The sequence below is a fragment of the Micropterus salmoides genome, unplaced genomic scaffold (genome assembly GCF_014851395.1).
Source record: "Micropterus salmoides isolate LMB-PRFRI ecotype aquatic unplaced genomic scaffold, ASM1485139v1 Ms_hic_scaffold_18, whole genome shotgun sequence".
Classification (NCBI taxonomy): Eukaryota; Metazoa; Chordata; class Actinopteri; order Centrarchiformes; family Centrarchidae; genus Micropterus; species Micropterus salmoides.
Genome location: NW_024040928.1, coordinates 24918349 through 24946316, shown reverse-complemented (window position 1 = coordinate 24946316; position 27968 = coordinate 24918349). Strand labels below are relative to the sequence as shown.

Sequence of the window (27968 nt, the reverse complement as noted above, 5' to 3'; positions counted from 1 at the left end):
AACTAATAGTGAAAGAACGAGTGAGGGTTTTGGTTTTAACCTCAGTTTTTAACCATAGACTGTTCAGAAAAAGGTTTTAACACATTTTTTCAGATTACCATAAATACAGCATGAGTTTACGTCTTCTGACGTCATGACGCTTCCAGTGTTTGGTTTCCGCGCCGCTCTGAGCCTGAGCCGACGATGGAAACAGCACGCAGCGATAGAAAGACAGACAAACAGCCCACAGATGAAGGAACGGAAGCGGACAGCTCTATGTCAAGGTGGGGCAGGTGAAAATAAAAGACGGGTTGTCTTTGACCGGAGTCAGAAGACTGTCGCGGAGCGACACAGTGAAAACGACTCGTGTTAGCCGGCTAACGCTGCTAACGCTAGCTTCCACTGTCATAGCCGCGCATTGTGTTCGCGTAACGTTAGCTGCACAAAAGCGAAAGACAAAGAGATGAGGGCAGTTCAGATATCACTAACACGGAGTGGTTGTGGCCAAATCTTTAAAAAAATTGCCAGAAAGTCGTTTGCAGTGTCATACCTAGCTACTGTAATGTTAACACTAGCTGCCTTCCTTTGGATTCACTTGCGCTTAACGTTATAACGGTTCATTTTATTTCTGGCAGGCAGCCACGCGAATCTGGTTGTGTGATTCAGGATATCCCATAGCTGGCTGTGCAAACACCTGTGATTTTACAGCAGTTTATTTCCCACAAACATTGTGCTGTAATGGGGGAGAAAAAAGGAGTGCAACACGACTGGTTATTTGAGTGGGACCAGCTCTGAAAATGTTTTATTTACTGTCATAACCACACCTATTTAAATTAGGTCAGGTTAATATTTGCTTTACTAATAAAAATGTACTATATAAACATTACATTTACTCATTTGGCAGACGCTTTTATCCAAAGCGACTTACATTTGGAGAACAACATACAAGCATCAACAGAACATCAAATACAAGATCAAATCAAGACACTATTCATTAAGTCATGCATATATTTATATATAATTTGATATACATAAATATAATTAGTGTCTGTCTATTTAGGAATCCAAAAGCAGCGTTTTATTTTTAATACAATTAGGGTGAAAAAGCAATACAATATTGACATATAGCGTTTTTATTATTGTAGTGACCTTTTTAATCATCAGAGATATCAAAAATGAGTCAGGCACAAGCTTATATTTACATTAAATTTGGCAGACACTTTGATCACAAGTGACTTTCTCATGTGGACAGAAGGGCTGGGGATTGAACCACCAATCCACAGTTAATGGCCTCTCTGCGCTACCACCTGAGCTACTACAGCTGCACAATCACACTTAATCCTCCATGCGGCACTTTTAGAATAAAATTTATTTCTCTTATTAAACACTAGAAAACTAGACACTGAAGGGAAGAAAGAGTGTATGTTGTTTTAATCTTATCTAAATCTTCTCATGTGTGATAACATTAAACATTTATTTTAGTGAGATGGTTGGATTCTAGTCCCAAAAGCTAAGTGATGACAGCCTTACTCATGTGAATGGTGGCCCCACTCTGTGCCGTGCAGTGTCCAGGGCAGCGGTGTGATTTCCTGGGGAGGGTTGGCAAGTTCCCCCTTCCTCCCCCTCAACCACACCGACAGCAGAGACCTCACTGTGGAGAGAAGAGTTCAGAGAGAGACACTACAGTACATAGACTCCCTCTCATCTCTCTGCAGGACAGTAAAAGTATCTGCAGGTCCACAAAAGCCAACAAAAAAACCGCTTTAAATTATCAAATTTAGGCCAATTTTTAATTGTTTGGTAAAGTCTGTTTTCTGCCCATTTATAGCTTCACAACTTTGATTAGTTACATTTGATCAGGAAAGGGTTACTTATGACTGTAAGACTTGACTTACAATTAGCTTTGTGGAACCTGCAGATACTTTAAGATGACTTCAATGCCTGTATCGGAGCTGCAGCACGGGGCCATCTATGAGCTTACAAGGCATATCTGATGGCAAACAGCATACAGAAGATTAAACTAGTTGAACTTGCAGGCCACAAGTCATAGGGACTAAATCGGCGCCGAATCAGATCAATTCTGCAGTGTATCTTCACTGAACTTGACAAAAAGACCTTTATTGGATTAGAATCAGTTACCCCACGTATAAAGTATTGTCTGAGTTAAGATGGGTGATGGTGATTGAGTATTTATAGAGTTTCATATCTTTCAATTTAAGTAAGGACTGAAAAAGCTCTGGTCCCTTAAATCTAGCCCTGCCTATTACAAACTGGCATCTGTTGTCTTCCTGTCTTGAACTCCAGTGGGAGCGGAGAGGATTCCCTGGATGGCCTCTCAAACCGTGTCCCCCGGTGCCCTTTGACCCCGTCTTTATCGCCGCAAAAACGCACCACGAGCCAGTCTAAGACGGAGCCTCCACTGCTCAGGACGAACAAACGGACCATCTACACCGCTGGCAGACCACCTTGGTACAACGTCACTGGGACCACCTTCAAAGAGGCCTTTGTTATTGGTGAGATCAGGCAGCTGCCATTTACTTCTGTTCTACTGTCTTATTGCTTTGGTATCATCAGGGATTTCAAAAAATAAGAATGATTAATTTGCACCAATTAAAGCCAGTATTAGTTTTTAGCACCTAGGGCTGGGCGATAATAATAATTATCGCGATCTAATCTTTTTCAATAACAATATAACAGATGTTTAATAAATATTCAATAAATGTTTGATTTTATTCACTTGAATCAAACATAAATTAGGACTTTTTATTAAGTTTATTTTCTTGAAGAAAAAGGACTAGAAAAAGCTTTTACGCATGCATATTTGTTGACAAAAATTCATGTTCTACCTCAGATTTATGAAGTGATCCACTGTTTGTTATGAAGTGTTGATTATAAAGAAGAGTTTAAACCACAATTAACCATCAGGTTTCTTGAATTTTCATTCAGGAGCAAAAATCAGCCTTTAAACTCGAAAGAAATAACGATTCGATGCTTATCGTGATAATTATTGACATTGAAGGATATGAAACTTTTTATCGTGATAACATTTTTGGACATATCGTCCAGCCCTATTAGCACCTATAATTATAAAATACTCCCATTGGGTCGGCAAAGTCACACATTTTCACATTCTAAATATATTGTGTCTTTAAGAAACAGCAAAGTCTCAATCTTGCACAAAGTAAACCACTACTAAATCAGTTTAAGGCTTAAACTTAAGTCTACACAATCAAGTCACCTCATACAAAAGATGGCTTCTCTCTATGTAACACCATTGGCCTAATGAAGGTCTAGCACTAAAACTTTTTGTCAATACATATATATTTTTTGCAAGTTAGACAGTGTGCGGGAGTTTTCTTAGAAACTTTTAACCTACCTGTCCCTCTCCAATTAATTTATTGTTCTGATAAGTATGTAGTATGAAATTGCCCAAACTCAGCCCTGAAAAGGATGTGAGTTCAGTTTTAAAGAGGTGCTATTATGCTTTTTAGCTTTTTCTCTCCTTTATTGAGTTATTTATCTTTTTTGTGCATGTAATAGGTTTGCAAAAGCCCAAAGTCCACCCCAAAGGGAGTTCCCAGCTCCCACAGAAAACTCTGCTCTGAACTGCCTGAACAGTTCGTTTGTAGTCCAGCCGCTTAAATGCGCCTCATATAACGCTCGCCAAGCGGCTAGTCCGACACGCCCTCAAAAACACCAGTGGAAAAACACAGGGAGCTGCAGCACACAGCTCTCCTCTCCCTTCCAAACACTAGCTACCCTCCAGGCAGTCAATGGACATAAAGTTGTTACTGTGATGTAGAGACAGAGCTCAGTTAAAACTTATATATTTGTTACAGATTAATGACTCACCACTCTGAAACTCCTGCTCCCGTCCATATCGCTAAGCTGGTAAGGGGACATACAGCTGAACCGAAGCCGTGTTTACCGGCTTCTCAGGGCCCGCCGTACTCTGCTTCTGATTGGCTAGTAGTCCTAAACTAGAAACTGCACATGTGCAACTACCAACACAGGTCTTGGAGAGGCAAGATGTATCACTCCAAAGCTAAAACGAAGCATTTAACACAAAGGGGGGGAAAAGAGAAGATGCAGCAATGAGCAGTATGAAAAAAAGAAATATATGGTGTTTTTTGAAAATGAAACCATGTAAACCTGTTCTGGTACAACCCCTATACAAAATGATGAAAATGAGCATAATATGACCTCTTTAATTTGGGTCACAAATAAATACTGAACAAAGTGATCGCAAACTTTAAATGTAAGAGCAATGCTGTGGTTTGTTGTCTGGTAGTGTGATGTTGTACTGTAAGGGTGAAGGCACACGCTAGAATCATGACATCTACATTTTCAAACACAGTGTCTCAATGTTTAAGTTTAACAAAGGTGTCGGCTGAAGATTTTACTTGAACAACGAATGCCAGAGTTTATGCATCATGCGCTAATGTGAGACAGAGAATATTTCTAGGGAAGAAGTGTAGTGTGATCGTACCTTCCCTCCACCTGCTGTACCAAAGAAACGCAAGCACCTGCGTCAGAAGTAATCCAGCAACACAGTTGTAAACACTTTTAAGAGTTGCAACTAACGATTCCTTTCATAATGACTGAGATGTCCTAGGGCCAACAGTAATGTCTTCAAAATGATAGATATTCAGATATTCAGTTTACAATGATATAAAGCCAGACAAATTCTCACACATGAGAAGCTTGAGCCAGTAAAAGTTTTTGTTGATAAATGCAAAATGTCTGGGTAAAACGCTGTCAGCCTTTGTGTAACTGTTGTGTAAATGTGCCCAGTCAGCAATTTTAAGCGTTCATGATGCTCTGGCTTTACTGTGGGCGTTTTTTTTACAGCAGCCCGCCGTCTTGCTGATCAGCACAATAATATATCTGCCTCAGGACGAGTCCCAGCAGCTGTACAGTGAACCGTGACCGAGACGGTGTGTGTACACATCTGCATGTGTGTGTTTGACATTCGCCGAGTCAATGTTCCGTGGTTAAACGCATCAGATTGGCATGAGTGGGAACACGTGGAGGGAGAGGTGGACATTATCTTTAGTAGGCAATCTGTTATTGTCAGTGGGCCGCAGTGACTGGTTACAATTTCACACTCTGCTGTACTGTAGTCAATGTGGCCCTTGTTAAAAGGACCAGACTGTATAACTGCAGGGAACTGGACAGAGAAGAATAATCAACCTGCATTAAAGATCAATGGAAGATAGAGAAGTGAAACTGATGGATAGAAAACAACGGGGAATGCAAGACTTTAAAGAGAAGGTTGAGGGGCATATAAGAAGCAGGGAAAGAAAGAAGAGATGGATAGAAGAATGAACAAAAAGAGGAGGGACGGAGAGGTGAGGAGTGGAAAAACACTGAAGCACCACAGATACCAGAGAGCGTTTTCTATCTCTTCTCTGGTTTTATTGCTAAAGGAAAAGGTAGTTTTATCTGCTTTAACAGGCTGTCTCACTGTCCAGGCATCACAGCTGGGTGACACTCAAAATCTGTGATGAATCTATAGGAGCACATTAAATAGGGTTACGGGGTTTAACTTCTTAATACATCAATTTGCAAGTCAGAAGCAGTATTTCTATAATCACTCCTAAGCTGTAATCATAAATAGAAACGAGGAGCGCTGCAGTGTTTTCAGCCTCCCAGTCAGCAGTTTTGACCTTGATGGGCCTTATCTGAGCAAAAAAAAAAAAAAAAACCCATTCCAACACTTCACTGAGAGTTGTTTATAACACAGAAGTAGCTCCTTAGGCCATTTCTGTTCCTGCATAAACACACATTGACAAACACACACAGCCGTTTGCAATCAATGCACCCCGTTCTCTACCTCCTTGCCAGGCAGCATGTAGTTCTGGCTCAGTTCCCTGGATTGTTGTCCTGAAGGATTGCTGTTGTGGTCTTTAACCCAGGAGGTGTTGTGAGGTGAAGCAAGCAGGGCAGACTATTTAAAAAAAAAAAAAAAAAAAACTTGTTTCACATTTTTGACTACAGCACAAAATATAGGTGCACCCAGAAATGTTCTGCTGTGCCAAGCAAAAAGAGTTTTACACTGCTATTTTGTTCCTACCACCATACTGGCTGTTAAACACATACAAAGAAATAACTGATAAACAGAGATAATATGTTTAAAAGAAGTTTTATCAGCTGCACTAGAATTGTCTTTAATTTGTCTTGTTTTTGTCTCTAAGTCATTTTGTAAACTTTTCATATTATATATTACCTCTCTGCTTTCTTAGTGCCCATTTATCTTATGGAAAAACTTTTGGATTGTGTTGTTGTTGAAAGCACATAAACTTGCCTTGCCTGCTGCTGAAAGGATTTGTCAATTAGTAAAATCCACAGGAAATTCTCTTTTTTATAATAAAGTAAATTGAATTTGGGTTTTGGACTTTTGAACAGACATTTCAGACTTGTGATCAAATGGACCAAACAAGTGGATCCAAAAAATATTTTACAGATTATAAAAATAATCACTATTTGCAGCTATAGCTGTTTATATATGTTTTTTTTTGACATGAACTACATAATGGTTAGGTAAAAGACAATATATGTATGTGACAGATTTTAATTGTTTATTTTAATAATGACAAATGCTTCATGTAGCATGAAGCAATCCCTAAACTGTAAGTAAGGACTTTTACACAAATACACATATCTCAACAAGAAAATGCATACAAAACACAATGATGGATGATCATGATAAAATTTATTTATTGAGCACAATTCAAAAAACCATGTTAAAGTGCTTTAACAGGTGCATGATAAAAGCAAGAAAACACTTATTTAATTAAAATAAAAGTTAAACAGAAAAAATAACTATAACTTTTATAGGCGATACTTTCCTGATTTTAGTTGATTTATGTTTTAAGAAGGGACTTACTTAAGAAGTCACTTACTCAGCTGACCGGATTTCCTACAATACAATAAAACTCTAGGACAAGCGCCAGATTATTCATAGCTACATGAGTGATTTCCTCTTTCATCTTGAGAAAACCCTTCAGCCTGTGCACAGCTTGTGTGTGTGTGTGTGTGTGTGTGTGTGTGAATTCATTGAGGTGGCAGACTGCAGTGCTGCAGGTATATGGAGCTTATGTAGAAGCCCTTTCTTCTATAAGAGCAGTCAGTGAGGTTGGTACCTGAGCACTACACGGACTCTGTCCGTATCAGCCTACAGCTCGTAATCTGTATCATCAAACCAAATTTATGTGAATGCTGTGAGTGTGTGGAAGGAGAACAAACTCAGTAGCGCACAATAACACACTAAAATCACTACTTGATGGACAAAATCTTATGTAAGTTAAATGGTCACACTATAAATCCTTTTAAAGGGAAATTGGATAACTTGACAACATGAGCAAACGGATACATAGGGAATAAAAACTAGAGAACAAATCGATACAGATATACATGCTATAAGCTAATAAGCTTATACCATGTATATCTTTATCGATTTTACACCAGCTGATAAAGGGGAACGCCACTGATTTCACACGCCAAGATCAGTCTGTAAAACAGTTAACAGAAAATTATTTTATATTCACTCGAGCTGAGAGACTGTACATTTTTAACAGAAAATCTGTGTTAAAAGGGGGTGGGGGTAACTTTGAAAGACAGGTTAACAGGCAAAAATGGTCTGATCAAAAAAAAACACTCAAGTATCAGTAAATCTGTCAATTATTTTCTCAGTTTATCAACTATTATATTTTTAATTTTCTTTGTTTTTCTTTGTTACGTGGGAATGCATTGTCAGGATAGTGTTGAATTTCATTGTACTCAATGACAACTCAGGGACAATAATGTATTCTGAACTAACCGTCTGCTTCCAATATGATCAATATGTATATTAAATCCGAACCTGCAGGTTTTCCTTTATTCAGGTAGTCCTTTCTGTTTCCCTCCTTTAGGTCTGTGTGGAGGAAGTGCTTCTGGTAAAACCACAGTAGCCAATAAGATCATTGAAGCGCTGGATGTTCCCTGGGTGGTTCTGCTCTCCATGGACTCTTTCTACAAGGTACTAAATCCAGTTAAATCCTGCTTTGATAGCAGCTGTTTACATCAGCTATAAGCAGTCTTTTGCTTAATAAATCATTTCTGTAATATTTCAGATTACTTGCTCAGCATTTTGAGACCAGCGTTTGCACAATAGTTAATTATCCTTTGATTTTAAACCAATCGGTATAAATTGAATTTTAACCTGATGTAAAATCAAACACCCTCTCTCTCCTTCTTCATGGACACCAGGCCAGTAGTGCTGATCTCAGCGTAATAAGTAAAACCTCCTGACCGATAACTGATCAACTGATATGAACAATCGTTCATATCAGTTATACCGCTCTTTCCTCTGGGACCAGAGTTTGATTGTTTTTTTCAGTTTGCATTACTCACAGAATCCTACAGAGCCCATTATGTCTGCATGTCTCGATTGGACCTAGTTGTTGTTGTCAGTTAAACACTAGTGAGTAAGATAAGTGAAGAGAAAAACTCCACTTTGATGCTTTACAGTGTTGGATTATGTCCTTTTCTCTTGTTATGTACTTTTAAAAGTCCACCAACAAATAATTTTTGCTTTTAAATATTAACGAATTATGGGAATGGGACAAATATAGAAGAAGAGTGGAGATTAAATGCCTCATAAGGTCTGTGGCTGGATCTGGAGATGTAAACTTTTGGATTTTCTGATACCACAACTGTCACAAAACAGGAATGTGAGTGCTTGACGTAAATGATCTGCAAACTTTCCTTGAATTTTAAACACCCATTAAAATGTCGGTGACCCAGCCATGGGCATGACACAAGACAATTGGGTGTTCTGATACCCCATTGAATCCATCTTTTACAGATATTTTTGTATGTGTGCACTCAACTGAACTTTTCCAATTTTGTCATTTCTTGGATGACATGAATCTCATTCGTGAGCTTTCTCATTATCTCACACACGTTTTTCAGCATCTAAGCATCAGTGTTGGTCAGTGAGCCTCCATGGGAACCTGTGGTTATATGATCACAAACAACAAGTGTCTGCCATCAAATGAAATGTAAATTAAATGAAAAGATTAATATTTTAGTCCCTAACCTTTTCTTAACTTAACTTTTTTTGTGTGTCTATGCTTCGGTGTTTGTGTGGTAGGTGTTGAATAAAGAAGAGCAGGAACTCGCAGCCAAAAATGAGTATAACTTTGACCACCCTGATGCCTTTGACTTTGAGCTTCTGGTCACCGTCCTCAGAAAGCTGAAGAAAGGGAAAAGCATCAAAGTCCCCGTGTACGACTTCAAATCTCACTGCAGACGCAAAGAATGGGTAAGACCTTCGCACTAACTGAACAAACTCCGTGGTAACTTAGGCCTCACTACACACTACTCCATTTTAGATTACAAACGGAGAATTGAAATGAATACGATCTCTGTCCACACCGGCGTTTTAGCTGCGCGTTAAAAAGACTGAAACGCACATCTATTGGCCGTTCAGGCACACTGGTCATGCGCATGCCAGTGTAAACATGAAGCAGATTCTGTAGTTACACAAGATTTGGCGAAAGAATAAATAAATACAGATGAAGAATCAGACCAGTTTTTGTTTGTTTGTTTTTTTGCATGCACCAATATCAATTTTATTTATATAGCACACTTAAAACAACCAAGGTTGACCAAGGTGCATCACAAGTTAATATACAACAGACAATACTTACACAGTAAAAGTACAGCAATAAAACAATATAATATACAGTATACGATAAAATTGCCAGGAATAATAACTGACTTAACTCGAAGGAAATGCCAAAGAAAAGAGATGGTTTTTAACAGTGATGGGACTGTTACTGAATGTAACACGGGAGTGTGGCGGCGGAAAACAGACTGGGAGTTGTCACAAAGTAAACGGCGACATGCACAGTAGAAGTGTAGGCAGATAAGTGTTACTGGCACGGTACAGAATATTTTAATAAAAATACCAAGTCAAAAACCCGGTCAGTAGCATCCTGTTTCTGCTTTGCATGACTAATAAGACCCAATCAGAGAGCAGAGCGAGAGCGGCTGCGTCATCGTTTCTAAAGTCCTCTGTTTTGGCCCGTCTTCTCTAAAACACCCTCCGGAGTTTTGAAACGAAAACGGGGTCGGCAGCAAACTTCTCCGTCTTAGATCTTCGTTTTCACTGTTGTTTTCCCCACAAACTGCAGCATGAGCAACTCTTAGTTGCTTATTGATTGAGAATTTTTTTTATTGTACAGGATTTGGGGGATGCTTTAATTATGCGATAATTGTCTATATCTGTGTGGTCCGCTATTTTTACTTTGTTGTTAAAGAAATTGCACCTTCCAAAAAATCTGTGTGTTGGTGTGGATACGTCAAAATTTAAATGTCTAAATGGAACAACTTATATTTTATGTAAATCTCATTTTAAGGCGTTAAGTATGATGTTTTGTGGCCAATCATGGTCCAATATACAACTAACACAAGTTAAGTATGCGTGTGATGTGGAAACTTGAAGCCTCCAGTGCAACACTGGGACTGGACTAGAATATTTGGACTTTTGAAATTTAAAAATATTTGCACAGTAACAGATTCAGGACTTTTCCAAAGTAATTGAATTTTTTTTTTTTTTTTTTGTAAAAAAATCACAGCAGACAAATTTTTTTTAAAGCAGAGAACTTCTTCATATCTTAAAACATGTCTAAATGGGATCTTTAATCATATAAAAAGTATAATTATAATATTAATAATCCAATCCTTATTAATTAAATATTTTTCGTCATAGTTAAATTTCTTGAACCTAACTTTGAAGTGGTACCACCCACTTATAATCTATCTTTACCAAAATAAAAGCAATAAAAAAATAAATTTGCTCCTCTATTTTTTGCAATTTACAGAATAAAATTACCATTGCTGTTACAAATCATTGAACACCCCTAAGGAGGTATTAGTCGTTTAGGCAGATACCAATTGAAATGCTTGTTAATTAGCTGATTATTAAGGATTTAGTGCACATGACATTAACTGAACGGAAAGAGCACAAATCCCCTCCCAAAAGCATTGTGAAGAATCAATCTGGCTGTGTAGCCCTCTGACAACTCCTCTCTATTTCTTTGCAATGTAATTTCATGGCTGAAAGGCGCAATGCCACACGGGAAATTGCATAACATGACTTCTGACTCTGAAATCATTTAAAAGGCCTTTTGTACCGGGCTGAATGTAATTAAGCCCCAGACCCCAAGGATGCAGAGGACTGCAAGAGCCAGCCAGCTTCATGCGGTACATACTGTGTTTTTCTGTCAGTTATATGGATGAAGGAGAGGGCACAGCTGAGTTTTCTTTCTTCTACTACTTCGTTGGTGAGAATGGAGGTCATCTTCTCTCTCATATGCTAAAGACCAACTAAATCATCTCTTCCCCCCCCTCCAATTCAATTCAGATTAGCTTTATTGGCATGAATGTGTAACAACAATATTGCCAAAGCATCATACAAACTACACAAGAACAATCAGCCCCATACATTTCATTTAACAAGTAATTAAAGCGTAAAGTAATCAAAGCGTCTATGTTTAAAAAAATAATATAAATAAATAAAACTGTGTGTGTTTAAAAAAATAAATATATATTAAAAATAAAATAAATAAATAAAACGGTAAGCGTGTATGTTAAAAAAATAAAAATATATTAAAAATCACTCACATGCACGCGCACAAAATCAATACCAAAGAGTCATGTCCATTGACTTAGCATGGGAGCTGGTAAGAGGAATTTAATAGGATTGTGACATACTCAGCACCATTTTGTCTTTGATTGAGGCGGTAATTAATCTCTCTCACACACGCAATCACTGTATCTGATTTTTAGAAGCTAGACTTTATAAAGCACTTTTATAGAAAAAAAAACATTTGGTAAGATAATAATAGTTTACTTTTCCTTATGAGGCAAAGAAATGAAAATGGGTCTTTGTTTCTAAGCTTTAACATGTTTGTTTTCTATTGCGTCTGTTGTGATTTTCACCTTCTTATTGAGATCATTTTGTTTATCAAGCAAGTGAGCTTTAAGCTAGACTAGAAAACCTATCCTGTAATTTGTTACCCTCGACAGAAAACTGTGTACGGGGCCAATGTTGTCATCTTCGAGGGCATCCTGGCCTTTGCCAACAAGGAGCTGCTGAAGGTAAGAATAATCTATTCTTGTCTCTTATTGCCAGTAAGGCCGGCCTAACCTCAAGTCTGAGATTAAAATACTGTCAACGCTTTATCACACGACACAAGCAGACTTCTCACATCAGGCTGTACGTTTGAATGAATTCGATTTTTCTTGTTTTCTCTGTTCTCTGAGCCAGACCTGATTAATGACTGCCAGCTCAGAGACGACCGTCAGGCTGATTAACGGTGAACTAAATAATCTGGTTTGGAGTAGGGATGTTAAATTTGCTCATTTATCTGTGTGATCAAATATTTTATATGGGTGACAGATGGGATTGTGGCTGATATTAATTTTATTAAAATTCAAATATCAGTCAGTTTTCCTCTCTGACCATGACTATGGAAATGTCTAAATTAACTGACACTGCCTTTGATTATCTTTGGTCAATTTACTTTTTATTTGATATGTTTAATGTTTATTTAACAAAATTCCTAGTTAATGAGGAGGGTCCTCTTACTATTCAATAGGTAATTACATTTTATAGATTTATGGTTAATTACATTTTGTAAGAACCAGCAAACGATTAAAAAATGTGTCTTTCTAACATTTGTGGACATGGGGTAAAAATGGGGTATTTTAAATAAAAATAACATAAACAAATTCAAACAAAATCCTTAATTCAGTCCAAATGATTAAAGCAATCAAACTGCTGTTATTTACACCCATGTTTGTGTGTATTTGAAGAGACCTGGTTTATGAGGAGAAAATTAATTCTGCCGTCTTTATAATGAGGAAGAACATATGAATTAAAGGGGAGTGTTCTTTTTTTATTTTTTATAGCAGTGGTGTGTGTGTGTGTGTGTGTGTGTGTGTGTGTGTGTGTGTGTGAGCGAGCCAGCTGGACCGTGGTGATAAGGGACACTGCCTCCCCTGAGACCCAGCTGCTAGTTGATTACTCTCTGATTCAGTTAATAGCGGCCATTGTCCGGTGTGATTAATTGTGTTTTGGGTCCATTCTTGTAACTGAAGTTAATTATTGAGGCAAATCTGATAAGCTAATGGAGAGTTGTGGTTTGAGCACCTTTACTATCTTAACAGTAAAATTCAGATTCACAGGATTTTTGCATCAGTGTGATGAAGTAGCTTGATTTCTTTATATTAGGTATTTAAAGGGTCAGGGGATGTAGTGTTGTACTTCCATAAAATTGGGAAACTCACAATAGACAGAATTATTTTTTTTAAAGGTCACATCTTACAAAGTCACACCCTCAGTTTGTTTAGAAATTTATAGTCTTGAAGCTCAAGCTGACAAACCCTGGCGACGAAAGAAAGCTCCCTCCAGAGTCACAGAAGACATTATGCATCTGTTTTCACAGCCTGTATGAGAGTTCCCCTTTAATTCACTGGATTAGCCAAAAAGAAGACATTCCCAAATGTTCATGGTGCACACATGAATAACATTAGTTTGCTTTACTTGTTTGCTTTAATGGCATACCAAGAAGAAATGCTCACAGACTGAAAACCCATTTATTCAAATTGTCTCAACTCTGTGCAGTGTTTGCAATTTTGAGTCTGTTGTTGCTTATGTTTAATTGATCGATTCTTCCTGCTGTTCTTATGGTTTTATTTTAAACCATTTTACTCTTGAAGTGCTTTGTGACCTTGCACTGAAAGTTGACCCACATAAACTTGACTTACTTACTTTAAAAACAAGCCACTGCAAGGTGAAAATAGAAGAAGCCAGGCATCAAAGCGGTAACACTTTATTTTATGTGTCTGTAATTTCCTAATAATCTTTTAACTATATAATTTGATGCTAAGGTAAATAGGAATTTCCTCAAAGTTCAATTTAAACTGAAGTTAAGATGAAGTACAAAGTAGAAAAGAGTGCAAATATCAATATACTATTAAGTGCAGTATAACAAAATTAAACCGATTATCAATAGAGCCACGAAATAAACACGCTTAACGATAAATAGCTGACTATATAGCTGTCTATATTTCCCTATAATTTGTACCAAATCAAAGTTGTGAATTAAAAGTGTTACCATAAACTCAAAGACATGTTCTCAGAAACCCACTGGTATGTTTTTGAGACGTATATTGTTCTCCTTAATTACCAGTAAAGGCTGATAAAAAGTAAAGGTACTTTATTTGTCACTTACACATACATGTAGTGAAATTCATTCTCTGCATTTAACCCATCCCTGAAGGGAGCAGTGGGCCACTGTGCTGCACTGTGCCAAGTCCAGATCGAATCTAGTGTCTGGATTACTTAAGATGTTTTGTTAAAAGCCCCTTCAACTATCCTTGTAATAAAGGCAACGTTTTCTAAGTTTTCCTGTCACACCATTGTGGTAAAAAAGAACTGTGTGCTTTTGTATTTGAGCAGGTTAGAAAATGATCTGCAGCCACAGTCTTGCTCTCTAACCTTTGGGGCCACTCCACTCCTCATTCACCTCCTCCTATAGGCCGACAGCTGTGCTTATCCAGCAACACGCCGTCTTTTGGTTGGTCGACTTGCCAGATTTACAGCAGACAAAGTACATTGGCTTGTTTTTCTAATGAGTTATACCTGTTCACCCCCCACTGTCATCCTCATCTAAATCACTCACAAACTTATTTTTCTTTCAGGAGTCATCAATAGGTCTTTTGGTGAGCGAGGCCGTTGCCTCTTTGTTGTTCCACTCCTGTTGTGTTGCTGGCTCATTGATTTTTTTTTCAGTTTTTTGCTGAGTTGAGGTTCAGTTTAATGGAGCTTACTGGACAGATAGACTGTGACTTACTCTTTAAAGTAACAATGATAACTGATGTCTCCTTGATCTGCGCTTTTGATTCTTAAACATGTCCTGACCCCTAACGTCACGTTTTAGCTGTAAAAAAAAGCCAAATAATGGAAGCAGCTGAAAATGTTTTTTCAGCAGAGCAACACAGGACAATACTAAAAGATGAATCCTGCGGTTTTTGTTTGTGTTGGTCATTTGTTCCTCCCTCCTTATATACATTTATGCAGTTTGTACATACCATATTGTTAATCTACTAGGGTTCAGTGCTGATGCAGTTAGTCAATTAATCAGTTTGATCTGAAAATTAATTGCTAACAAATTTATCTGATTCAGCTTCTCAAATCAGAAAATGTGCTGGCTTTCTTTGTTTTATATAATCGTATAACTTTGGACAGTTGGAGAAAATAAATGATAAATAATACTTTTATTGTATTGGCTTAATAATTAATCAAGAAAATAATCTGCCGTTTCATTGGTAATAAAATAATAATTAAATGCTTTCTTGAAGCCCTAGAACTAGCATTAAACTGCCATTAAAGTTTGCAGCTTGCAAGACAGGTTGTGGGTGTATGAGGTTGTTTTAGACACTGATGAAAGTCAATGAGCACGGCTTCTTTACAGCAATTTGGATTTTTATATGAAGTTTGCATTAGTGTGATTAAGCACCTTGATATATCAAGTATTTAATATGTCGACATGCTGTGTAAACCCATTGGCATTCTGGGAAACAGGATCTCAGTGTAATTGTGTAGGACATGTAGAAATGCAGTAAAGGGGAACAAAAAGAGCAAGAAATCACAGATTAATTAATCTGATTTGTCCCCTTCCCTTGTTGTTTGCCAGCTGCTGGACATGAAGGTGTTTGTGGACACAGATTCTGACATCCGCCTAATACGGAGGCTGAAGAGGGACATTTCACAGCGCGGACGGGACATCAGTGGCATCATCAAGCAATACAACAAGTTTGTAAAGCCAGCATTCGAGCAGTACATTGAGCCCACGGTGCAGTCCGCTGACATCGTGGTGCCCAGAGGTCAGTGAACATTTGGTTTATTAAATAGAATTATGTCACTATAATTTACATGTTTCACTAGTTTTGATAATTTGTTCTTGTCTTATTTACAGGTGGAGAAAATTTTGTAGCACTAGATTTGATAGTTCAGCACGTTCACAGTCAGCTGGAGAAGGTAAGGGTTCCTCAACTTATTTCTGTGTGGGAGTTGGAACATTAAAAGGATTTTACTGATTCAGCTAAACTTTTGGTTTAACTTTAGTTATTTCTACCCGTATAAATTTCTTTATAAGGGTAGAATGATAAAAAGTCTTTGTACATTCTGAGGTTTTTTTTAGTAGAAAAGGGCTGCCTCAGCTGCATGTTGTGCTGATAGGAGCATCACTGTTTACTTTCTATAATCTGCAGTTGAAACACAGCAGCCGTAACCTCCATTACATAGCTAGTGGGCTCCGTAATAATCAAAATAATAATTTCTGCTACACGTTTGGCTCCTACATTTTTTTTTACTCATAGTAAGAAAGGGCACTCGATGTTCTAAGGATGCATGGGGGTGTGAGATGGGTGCGAACATGGCCTGTGGTTCTTTGTAGGCAAACGTCTTCTCAGGGTCAGTCTGTTGCATGTGTTGCCTGTACACACAAATGTGACGTAGGAATATTTAATATGAACCCACTAATCTGCTCTAACATCCATCAGAATACCTTTTTGTGTTTCAATGACATACTTTTATGTCTTGCTCACATCATACCATTAAAAGTGGGACTCATAAGGCCAATTTATACTTCTCCCTTAAATCTACACCGTAGCCTGACGCGCACCTCCCCAAAAAGTTTACCACACTGTACGGCAACGCAGACCGCAAGAACTGTGATTGGTCTGTCTCAACCGGTTCATCTACTACTCTAAGGCCTTTTCTATTTACTGCACTTGTAATTTTACTAAAAGTAATTGCTGTTTAACATCAATCAGCTCCACCTCCCAACATGATCTGCTCAGTTTCAGTCGCCATTGTTTGTAGTAGCCTACATCAACAGTCTAAACTCAAAACATGAGAAGAAACACAGCGGAATTTAGAAACCCAACCGCCAACTAGAGTTTTGGCGGTGTAGTTGCAGGGTGACACGGACACCAACGCACGCAAGTGTAAATGCTGTAGGCATGGTGGTTTTACCACCATGCAGCCTCAGGTCAGATCTCAGTGGTCTGTACACGTTGTTAAATCTCATGTTGTCACAGAGGCACCCGAGATTAATGACCATCAAGGAGAGGTGTCCTCCATCTTTCCTCACCTCACTGTACTGTCAGACACATTATGACCTGTAACAAACTATGATCTGTTCCATCCTCGTATTTATTCATGGCCACTAGTAGAACACATAGAACATCTTTCACACTCACATTCACAACACTCGCAGTAAGAAACATGGATGAGTAGAAGCGCACTCACAGGCTAACATGATACCGTCCTGTTTTAGCTTTACGGACCTCATTCACCTTTTTCTCTCCTTCACACACATGAATGATTTGTGCATTCATGTGTGCAGTAATGGGGTCTTTCATGATCTGCACATTCCTATCAGAGCTTCTTCTTGGATTACAGAGCTTATTTACCTTAATTACATGATTGACATGCAAGGTTGTTTCTTTACATAGCAATCTGCCTGTGTTTCCGTGACAAAATACAGATTTTAACAGCACCTTTCTTGCTATAAAAAGTGTTTAACAGAGTATAGACAGGTGGGGTTAAATTCATCATTACTGCAATAATTAATGTTGTTGAGTATTTTAAAGTATTGCCACATCCCAGTGTTTACTTTCATTCAGTTCAGATCTTTCCTCTCAAATAAGAGAAAAAATAAACAAAAACACAGTAAGTAAGACAATAAAACAATTGATGGCAATAAAAGTGATATTACTAGGGATGCGACGGATCACAGAACTCATGGTTTGGATCATATCACGATTTTGAGTCATGGATCGGCTCAACTACGATCTGTTATACCATTAGCTTTACCATACAATACAGAATACAATAAAAATCCTTTTGTAATGAAAGCAAGGAAAACATCAACAGTAAGCGTTGGGTTAATGTAAATAATGGTAATGTGAACAAAGAGCCAGGTCATGGTTTATTGGAATGAGGAGCGTTTATGCACCTGGGATAAAGGAAAACTTTAACCTAAAGGGGAGAGTGTCAAATTCCTCAAGGACAGGAAGGCCCAGATTTGCCAAGATAGAAAGCAGAAACCATCTCATCCTGCACGCTGAAGGGATGCTTTTAAATGTTTGCGGAGTACAGCTACGACATTTCAGGTATACCTGATGGCGTTATGACAAAATATTGGCACATCTTAGCTGTACCCAGAGCATCAAGTCAGTGTTGAGGATTTTATATAGTTTTTTTTTAAAAATTACCTTTTTCATTAACTTAGGGCTAGCCCCAATAACTCATTTTACGTACATAGTAAACATCAGCATGTTGGCATTATCTTATAAGTATAGCCTCACAGAGCTGCCAGCATGACCGAAGACTCTTGAAATCCTTAACAAAACAGGACATGGTTGTTTCATACAATTCCACTCAAGATTATATGTTAGTATTGCTCAGTCCTATATTAATATTTAAGCCTAAGCAAGGGTGGGATGTCATTAATACTACATTTTAAAAACTTTTATTTTGCTGTTTTATGCTGCAGATTGGTTTATCTCATGTTTTTTTTCCCCTTGTGTCTCACTGTTTGTGTGTGTGACTCCCCTTGCCTGGCTGAATGCTGTGTAACCATTCCAGCGTGAGATCACTGTGAGGTATGACTGTTGCTTTTTTTTATTATCTTCTCCTTCTTCCTCCTATTCCTTTCCTGCTTTCACTCTATTTTCAACCACACTAAAACCCAAATCAAAGACAAATTTACAAAAGTGTCTTTTTTTTTTTTGTTTTGTTTTTTTTTACTGATGAACAATCCAGTCAAACGGTTTGCCTGGTTATCCTCTGCGAGTACTTTACAGCTGGCAGTTTAACACAGGATGACTGAATGTCTTCAAAGGTCACACATGCCATGTTCACATGACCGCTCAGACCTGCAGCCATGCCAGCAAAGCTCACGCTAATTCAATATTGTTTTGTCCTTAAGTCAAGAGGATATTTTTATACATATATAGTTGTTCTTTGACCTCCTCCTTCAAGAGGTGGTGGACTATAGTTGTAATTTTTAAAAGGCAAATGACAACTATTGAGGTATAGTGTCGTTCTGCACTCCACTGGGAACAAGCACTTGAATAAAACACTCACAGGTCTAACAGGCTGTTGGTGAAATGTACAATATGGGACCAGCTAGTGCTCTGAAACCACTAACAATAAAAGAAAAATGTACCTAGTGTAGTAAAAGACGACTGATGTGAATTTCAGCTCCCAAAGTATCCTGCCTGGAGGTTGAATGAATTGAGTGACCTAAAATGAACCCAACTTACAAGACAAATTGAATTGAGCTGCTCCTCAGCCCTGAACTAGAGTGTATTTGTTCAGTGTTGCACAGCAGTGATGTAGTGGAGCTGTTTCACTGCACTAATACGGTTCTTTCTCTTCTTTTCTCCTTTATATTTTTGTCTCCTTGTCCTTTGTATGCATTTTTCTTCTGTATCTTTCTTCACCCCACTCTTTATCACTTAATCTCAACAAATGAATATTTCACCTTCTGCAGAGGAAGCTCCGCTGGGATATGTGAGGTTCCCCTTGTGCATCCCCTTTTAGTGTTGTAGATTTGAAAGCACAGTTTTGTAGTACTAAAGCACTCCAGCCTTTTCAACTTAACAAAATTTGATGACTGCAGGAAAGCATTAAACTAATTTGCTACTCTGAGTGTTAAAGCAGAAGCGTGCTTTATTTTGTTCAGGGTAGGGACAGAGCATGCAACAAATTGTTTCATTGCTCTTTTATTTCTTGCTAATTTTCAGAAGTGCATTTCTTGTTTTGCAATTTGTTTGCTTAAGGTGATGGTACACAATGTGTTGGTCTTTATTCCAAGATGTTTGCCCACCAATAACACAGAAGGCCCAGCTACTTGTGCAGTAATATGATGGCAACAACTTCTGCAGACTACAGCTCATTTTGTGTCATACAAAAAAAGTTAAATTAAGCAATAGATTCTTTAAGGGCAAACGTTACCTGAGGTAAATTATTCAATATAGAAATCTTGCAGGTGAAGTACCAACACCTTGGGTTGCTTGTGTTGGAAGTTCAGCATTTCTTGGCAACAATGGCTTCCCTTTTTTGTTTTTCTAACCTTTTATGGAAGAATTAAACCGTTTTTTAAACTTAATTTTGCTTTTAGTTCACAGCTGCTTGTCTAACCCTAGCATCTGGGGCCTGTTGCACAAAGATACATTACAATATGTTTGATTGGTCTACACACAAAAAGCCAGTCTCAGTCTCAACAAAGCATGACTGAATTTGTAGTTTTATAACAATACTCTTGAACGAGCAGAGAGTAAAGAAACCATTTCCTGAGGGGATGTTAGCTCAAGTACTCCGGCCTAAGATGCTGAAGAGCTTTTATCTTTGTGAAACCAGCCCCTGTGCAGTTAACAACATAATTCAAACATCTGCTTTGTATTACAAGTACCCAGCATGTGTATTAGAAGGAACATCTACTGTATGTAATGGTAGTTATAGTGGGTAATTTAAACGCATGCAGATGTAGCAAATGAGCCTGGTGGCCAGATAACAAACTGATTTTGTACTTTTTTGGAGTAGAAACTGTTTACATTCATAGGTACCTGATTCTTTTCAGTGCAGGTTCCTAAACATCAAAGACACCAAATTCAGTTCACACAGTCTTCCTCCTCATGTGTATTTAAAGTCTTTGCATGTATGTAAAAATAAATGTACACATCAGTACATCAGAACAGAGTGGCTGACTCCAGGAGGTGGTTTATTTATTGATGTTGGCTTTTATATTTTTTCTAAATCAGTTTTTCTTGAAAGGCAGAAGGTTATCCCTGCCCTTTGAATTGTTACGGAGCCTAAAACATTTTCATTATCGGCAGTTTCAGTTTTGTTAGTGTCTCATGTTTATCTAAATGCTTTTTCAACTGCTGTCCCCCCTCCCTTGTTATAAATGATTCTAAGGGTAAGTCAGCATTGGATTTTAGGATGCTACATATTGGCAGGCAATAATATCAACTAGCAGCTTCAGTGATCAAAATATTAAATACTTTATTCATTTAGCTGACTCTTTTATCCAAAGCGACTTACAATTTCTATACATGTCAGAGGTTGCACGCCTCTGGAGCAACGAGGGGTTAAGTGTCTTGCTCAGGGACACAATGGTGGATGTCTCACAGTAGGAATCGAACCCAGGTCTCCCACACCAAAGGCAAGCATCTTATCTATGCACCATCACCACCCCTTTTATGTCAGTACTTGCCCTCAAAAACTCTTATTAGTTTAGTTTTACAGTGAAAACCTTTCACAGAAAAGACAACAAATTGACTGATTATTCAAAACACACCACCAGGATAATATTTGGTTAAGAACATCTTTGGTTGGTGGGAAGCCTTAGTCTTCTGCTACAGTAGATTACATTATCATTCCTGCATGTCTGTCACTCTGTATTTATGCATTTATTTTCTGTTTTTACAGATCGGCTCTGGCTTCGGCTCATCAGGGTCAGCCTTTACCCCAAACCCTCAGTGTGATGGAGAGCACTCCGCAGGTCCGCGGCATGCACACCATCATCAGGTCAGAATACACACTCATACACATCAGACACATTTCTTAAAATAGCTTAAAACAGAATTTTTGCTTATATTCCCTAGTAAGTGTCAAATTCTTACCACTTTCTTACCAGAGACACAATCTTTGTGTGTTTGTGTAGGAACAAGGAGACCAACAGAGATGAGTTTATCTTCTACTCCAAGAGATTAATGAGGCTTCTGATAGAACATGCCCTCTCCTTCCTGCCTCTCAAGGTGAGGTGTGTGTGGGTGTGTGTCTGCCCTAAACATCCAGTTGACTGGTCTAATTGTTAAAGGGGAATTCTGTCACAATGGCAAGGTCACAAAATGGGTTTTAATTTTAAATTTTTGTATCCACATGGTCCATCTGTCCCCCCTCCAGCCAGTATCTGTGGAGACACCTCAGGGCGGCGTCTATGACGGCAAGAGGCTGAGCGGTAAAAGAGTAAGTCTGCTTTTAATGCTTCTGTTCACCTGGTTGTTAATAAGGTAACATTAAATTATCTTTGGTCATGTGATGGGAATTCCATGAGTACAATCTCCAAACACAGTCTTGTAATTAATGTTACTGGCTACTCTGGTTTATATATCTTTCATTGTTTTACAACATGTACCTGGCTGTGCCAGGGCATGATTGCCTTTACAATAGATTGTATGTCCTCCAGAGGACCTCTTTAAAAACATGTTCCACTGGTGACCCTGAGATTAGGATAAAGGCTGCATGTGCTGAGACACTGCAGCTCACTCGGATGATACTCTAATGCGTGTGTGTCCCAGTGAGTTCCTTCTGCAGATCACTTGAATAAAATTCACAGAAAGACAAGTGTTTGCCTGAGCTATTTAGTTGAAAACTTGAATTGACCCTTCGCTAAGCTACACCAGGAATACACAGCTGGCCAATCACAGCGCAGTATAGGTCTCACTCTAACTGAGGTCCGACACTTTCATGGATGCGCTTACAGTCTATGATGTGCTCTATTGCTGTATTTATCTAAGATATGGTCAAACGCTGTTCCTGGGGAACTTGTAATAGTTACAGTCGCTACCCAGAGAGGTTGAAAGGAGAAGTACGATTTATTCTCATTCCAAAAAAATAAATAAATCCAGAAATGTCGGCTGTGGATTGTTCCTAATGTTAGTTAGCTAACGCTAGCCAGCTTCCTACTGAATGTAACGTAATAAAGCCCTACTGTTCTGCTTTTTAATGATTGTAATAATGCTTCACAAGAACACTTGTTTCACTTGTACTATGTGATCGGTAGGCTTTAGCTTCTGTCTTAAATCTTTTTCATGTCTGTTTGAGTCAATTTGACAGCCTGAATACAACCTTCAAATGTATAATGCAACTGCAAAACTGTGTGCTTCTTTCTGAGATCGCTTTTTCCAACATATTTGACAATATTTCTACAGTAGTAATAAACAGTGGCGGCGCTGATAGTTTGTCGGACTTAGCAACAGTAACTAAGAAGGGTGGGGCTTAGTGAAGGGTCAATTGCCATCACAGTAACAAAGAATAAGTCCATGTTTAGCTTCTCAGCGCCTCTCTGTGGCATCTTTTTTACCAAACGTTCATCTTAGTGACAAAAACAGACAGAGGGAGAACAAGAAGTCTTTGAGAAAACTAAAGTGTGGATGCAAGTGGAGCAGGTTTTAGGTGTTAAGTGGAAATTTCTCACCTTTACGTTTACTATACAACTGATGCAGGGAAAACTTGGCAGGATTTAGTGTTTAATGTATTTAACGAATGAGCAGAAGTTTTCATTCAGATAAGCGGCACGCCACCAAAACGTTAAATTCCTTGTGTGGTTTTTGTAGATCACAGGGGTTTCCATCCTGAGAGCAGGCGAGACCATGGAGCAGGCTCTGATGGCTGTGTGTAAAGACATCAGACTGGGAAAGATCCTCATCCAGACAAACCATGACACAGGTGAACCAGAGGTATGCGAGTCTCAAACATTGCAGCCTGTGTTCCTGTCACTTGTAGCCTGAAGTAAAATACTATATACTATAAATGATGTCACAGTTACGTCATGGATTTAGAGGTTATTCACATCGGTTTCTTTACACGTGCAATAAGGAAATGACAAAATGTAGCTATTCAAGATTTGTCACTAATCAATCATTTGTATCTCATTCTTATTTAGATTTATTTGATTAAATGATGTCAGCTAGTCACAGATACAGGTATAGTTGTAGTTGTGAAGTTGTTCGTCTCCTTCCTCTCTAGCTTCACTACCTTCGTCTGCCAAAAGACATCAGTGAAGACTACGTTATCCTCATGGACAGCACCGTATCCACCGGAGCTGCTGCGCTCATGGCCGTCAGAGTGCTGCTTGTAGGTCCACACAACGTTACACTGATTTATTTATAAAAATGATCATCATTTTATTAGTCAGAAGGTTTTATTCAGTGGTACAGTATGTTGAGAAACTTCATGTTGCCATAGAGAAATTTGATTCAAGATTTGAAAAGCCTTCAATTTATTCATTAAAAAGAAAATGGTGAATGCATTCGGTCTTTAATGAGCATTCTTTCTCTCTCTTTTTTCCAATTTTCCTCTGAAGGACCATGATGTAGCAGAGGATAAGATCTTCCTGCTGTCCCTGCTAATGGCAGAGATGGGCGTCCACTCAGTGGCCTATGCTTTCCCTAAAGTCCGCATCATCACCACCGCTGTGGACAAAGAGGTCAACGACCAGTTCCACATCATACCAGGCATCGGTGAGGAGCTTTCTTTGTCCACCCACCTGAATTTGTAGTATGCAAGAAGCAGTTTCACAAAGTTTATCTTGCCTCCATTCATCGTACGGAAGGATTAAGTAGCACTTTTTTCAACAAACTATATAAATTATAAAATGTAGAGTTTTAAATGTAAGTCACATACAACAAAACATACAACTTTATTAGAGCTGCAGCTGCTGATAATGTTAGTAATCGAGTATTCTCCAGATTATTCCATCCATCCATCGACTTATCAGATAAGAAATACTCTTGCTTGTTGACCCCAGTTCAGGGATCTGCTGTGTAACGCGTGTTACTGTACAACCCAAACGGATGGACTAACGAGCCGGAGAAAAATAATAACGTTTATACATTCACAACTAATTAGAATTGTGCCTTACCTTGTTTTGGGTCTGATCCATGGACTTCCTGCTCAGATGCTGAAGCGTTGTCGTTGTGGTGGTGTTGTAGGCTAGTTCTCTTTTACAGTAGAAATACTGTGCAGAGCTGCTGTTTTGAAATGATCTTAACTTCGGACACTTTGTCTTTTTCTCTGGCCTGTCTCTCCTCTTTGTCCTTCACTATTTTCTCTCTCTTCCTTCATTTTGCCTTTTAAGAAGGGAACGGGGTAATTAGAGAACCTAACTGACCTTGCAGTGCTTAACAACTTTATGCTAAACTTTATGAATTATCTTTAACCTTTTTATTGGCAGGCAGTGGAAGATAATTAGAGATTGTGATTTATGGATCAATCAGTTGGAGGTAATGAATAGTAAACCGCCACAATCACATTGGGCAGAAAACGGCTGCAGCACTGCTGTCTGTCGGTTTCAACTGTTTAACATGCTGCACTTCTGGCAAAAATCTGGTGATGCTATAACATATGCTTTTCCTTTTAACAAATGAAAATACCGGCTTTGATGTAAGTGTTTTAAAATGTAGCCACAGGTGCCCTATCTAATAAAGGTAGCAAACTTAACACAGCCTCCACTATAGACTCAACAAGCTGGTACAACGGTCAATTCGTAATACTTCTGGATTGCAGTAATATCAATAAGACTCACAACAGCAATAGCAACAAACCATAAAGTTAGCAGCAGAAGCTCTCAACATGGTGGCATAGATGGTAACGTGGTCCAGGTCTGTGCCGTAGTGAGGAAAGACTCATTAAACGCAGTGATGGTGCAATCAAAAAGCCAGCCGCTTCTGGTTTAAAATCTTAGTAAGTAATTGGGGTTATAAACACTAGTCCACCAGTCCATGGCTAAGAATCTGAGATCCTGGATGAGAGATGAGGCTAACGCCGGGTAGACTGCTGTGCAGAGGTTGTGTAACTGTTGCATGCCTCGCTTGCATCCCACTTTGTTTCCTAAAGGAGTGAACGCATTACAAGACTAAAACCCTTCTTTTTGTTTCCAAAGGTAATTTTGGAGATCGATACTTTGGCACCGATGCTCCGTCAGACTGGTGTGAAAGCGATGAAGGGATGGACTTCTAAAGAGAGAACTTATCAGGGGAAAGATTGTTACAAAAGCACTTACAGCCATGAAACAGTGAAAAGGACCTCACTCATCCCGTGCTGCTCTGATCTGCTCCATCGACATCCTCCTGACCAGGGAGGTGATGCTGTAGAAACTACTTCCTGTTTAAATCAGTGGAACAGAGGTCACTGTTAGGTCAGCGCAATTACTGAGTGCTGCGAGCTAAGTGCAGATTTCCATTTTGCCAGGACAGAATTCAGTCTGTTCACAATTAAAGTTTACAGCAAAGTTCAAAGGGCTTGTTGGCGTTAACATCTTTCACCCAGTTGTAATTATTCCCACTGCAATCTCAAAAGGCTGCCAGCCTAAGCTACCTGTTGAAGACAAATGCTTGATTAAGATGTAAATAACGTTTTGTTGCTGAAGCTGCATGCTGTGAAGCCTCAGAGCTGATTGATTTTGTGTACTGTCAGTTCCTTTCAGGATTTTGCACTGTAAGTTTCTTTGTCATCATAAACTAGATATTGTAGCTAAATCACTGTTGGGAAAAGAAAACCCAGATGGGAAGATTTGGCTAGAGCTATGCTCTTTTTAAATCCTCAGCAGTTATATAAAAAAGAATAAAAAAAAAAAAGATTTACTTCATAGTATTCAGTCGATACCTTCCTAATCAGCAACCATTGAATCATTTGTTTTGCACAATGACATGAACACCTCGTCTTTTAAGACAAATCATCATAAGTATTTTGTGTGTATGGAAGGAAATTTCCATTATAAATCATGTCCAGCAGTGTACTGTGATTTTTTTTTTTTTTTTTAAGCTTAAAGCTTTTTGTAGAAATTATTAATGCATTACAGCTTTGCTCTGCTGACGAAGCTCCAGCTGTCTCTACTATAAGATTATATTATATCAGCCAACTTTTACTGAAAGGAGCAACAACACTTGAACAACAAGACTGACTGATGATTGAGAGAAACGGTCAAATATTGCTTTTTATATTTGTTTTATTTGTTGAATTGTTATCTCATTGCTGAATTTGTCTCTGACTGTACGGCAGTAGGCTACTACACCAGTAACAGCCCTTTCTTTCCTCCGTGCTTGGTAAAGTAATTAAGTTAAGCACATTTTTAAGTTAAAACATTGTCATCGTTACATTACTAAACTATTTTCTCTTAGCTTTAGCTGCTAATGAAGACAGTGCATAGCTAGCAAATGCTTTGTATTTTATTTTTGCTTGTTTGTGTAGAAACTGCTGCTGTATATTCACATCTGAGCTTTGTGACTGGCCAAAAGAGAGAAACTGAAAAAAATGTTTGTGATTTATAACAAAACTTAAAGCACTTGTCATGGGCTTTAAGTTTCAGAAGCACTCGATGTCTGAACGGCTCATACTTTTAGTTTTTCTGGGATGTAACAGAAACCTACCTACCATATGGGGACGCTTACTTGTTGTGGTGACCTTGTTTGTGGCCTGTTTTTATTTATTTGTATTGTTCGCTGGGGTTCTTCATTTTTACATTTGTTTTACATCACATCCAAAGTTACTTAACCAGTATGTTATTGTTTTAATGTTGTTGTATTGAAGTTCTGCTGACTCATAGTGTAACGCCAGGTTTATTTTAACAGTATGCCATTGGTTTAACTAACATTTATGAACGTCTGTGTTCCTGTCAGGTGCTTGCTAGTGTGCATGTTCTCTTTACTGATACACCTAAATGGTCTCCATCTATTATCAAAGTTATTTGTTACACCTGTGTTCTAGTCAAATGTCCACGAGAAAACACATTAATTCTGTTTACATCCAGCTGTCTAGGTAACTTAATGCACATATTGACAGCACATTACTACAACGATAACTCTGTACTGTATAACACAACAGTTGGAAGCTGGTTACCTCACATTTATATGAAACTGTTTGTGATGCTAAGTCGGCGTGCTTTTGTGAGAAAGATCTGTTTTTGTAAATCCCATTTAATATGTACAGAATTAAAAACAAAACAAAAAACTTGTTTGTTGGATGAAAGCATTAAATGTTTAGATTGTGTGGTTTTATCCATACTGGCGTTGCCCGCAGGAGGGCAGCAGACTCTTGTTTACAGCGGAAGTGACGCACATTGCAGTTCTTATGC

General features: G+C 38.4%; 1 protein-coding gene across 1 annotated transcript; it reads left to right on the top strand.

The window, feature by feature from the left end:
• Positions 1-153: 153 nt before the first annotated feature.
• si:ch211-243j20.2 (uridine-cytidine kinase-like 1) lies at positions 154-27838 on the top strand. The gene is made up of 15 exons (XM_038726441.1): positions 154-263; positions 2284-2492; positions 7893-7999; positions 9116-9286; positions 12058-12129; positions 15732-15921; positions 16014-16075; positions 18692-18708; positions 21542-21640; positions 21777-21870; positions 22019-22081; positions 23452-23574; positions 23864-23971; positions 24201-24357; positions 25779-27838. Exons 1-15 carry the CDS (start codon positions 184-186, stop codon positions 25853-25855), a joined length of 1629 nt encoding a protein of 542 aa, XP_038582369.1. The 5' UTR covers positions 154-183; the 3' UTR covers positions 25856-27838.
• The last annotated feature ends 130 nt before the right edge of the window (positions 27839-27968 follow it).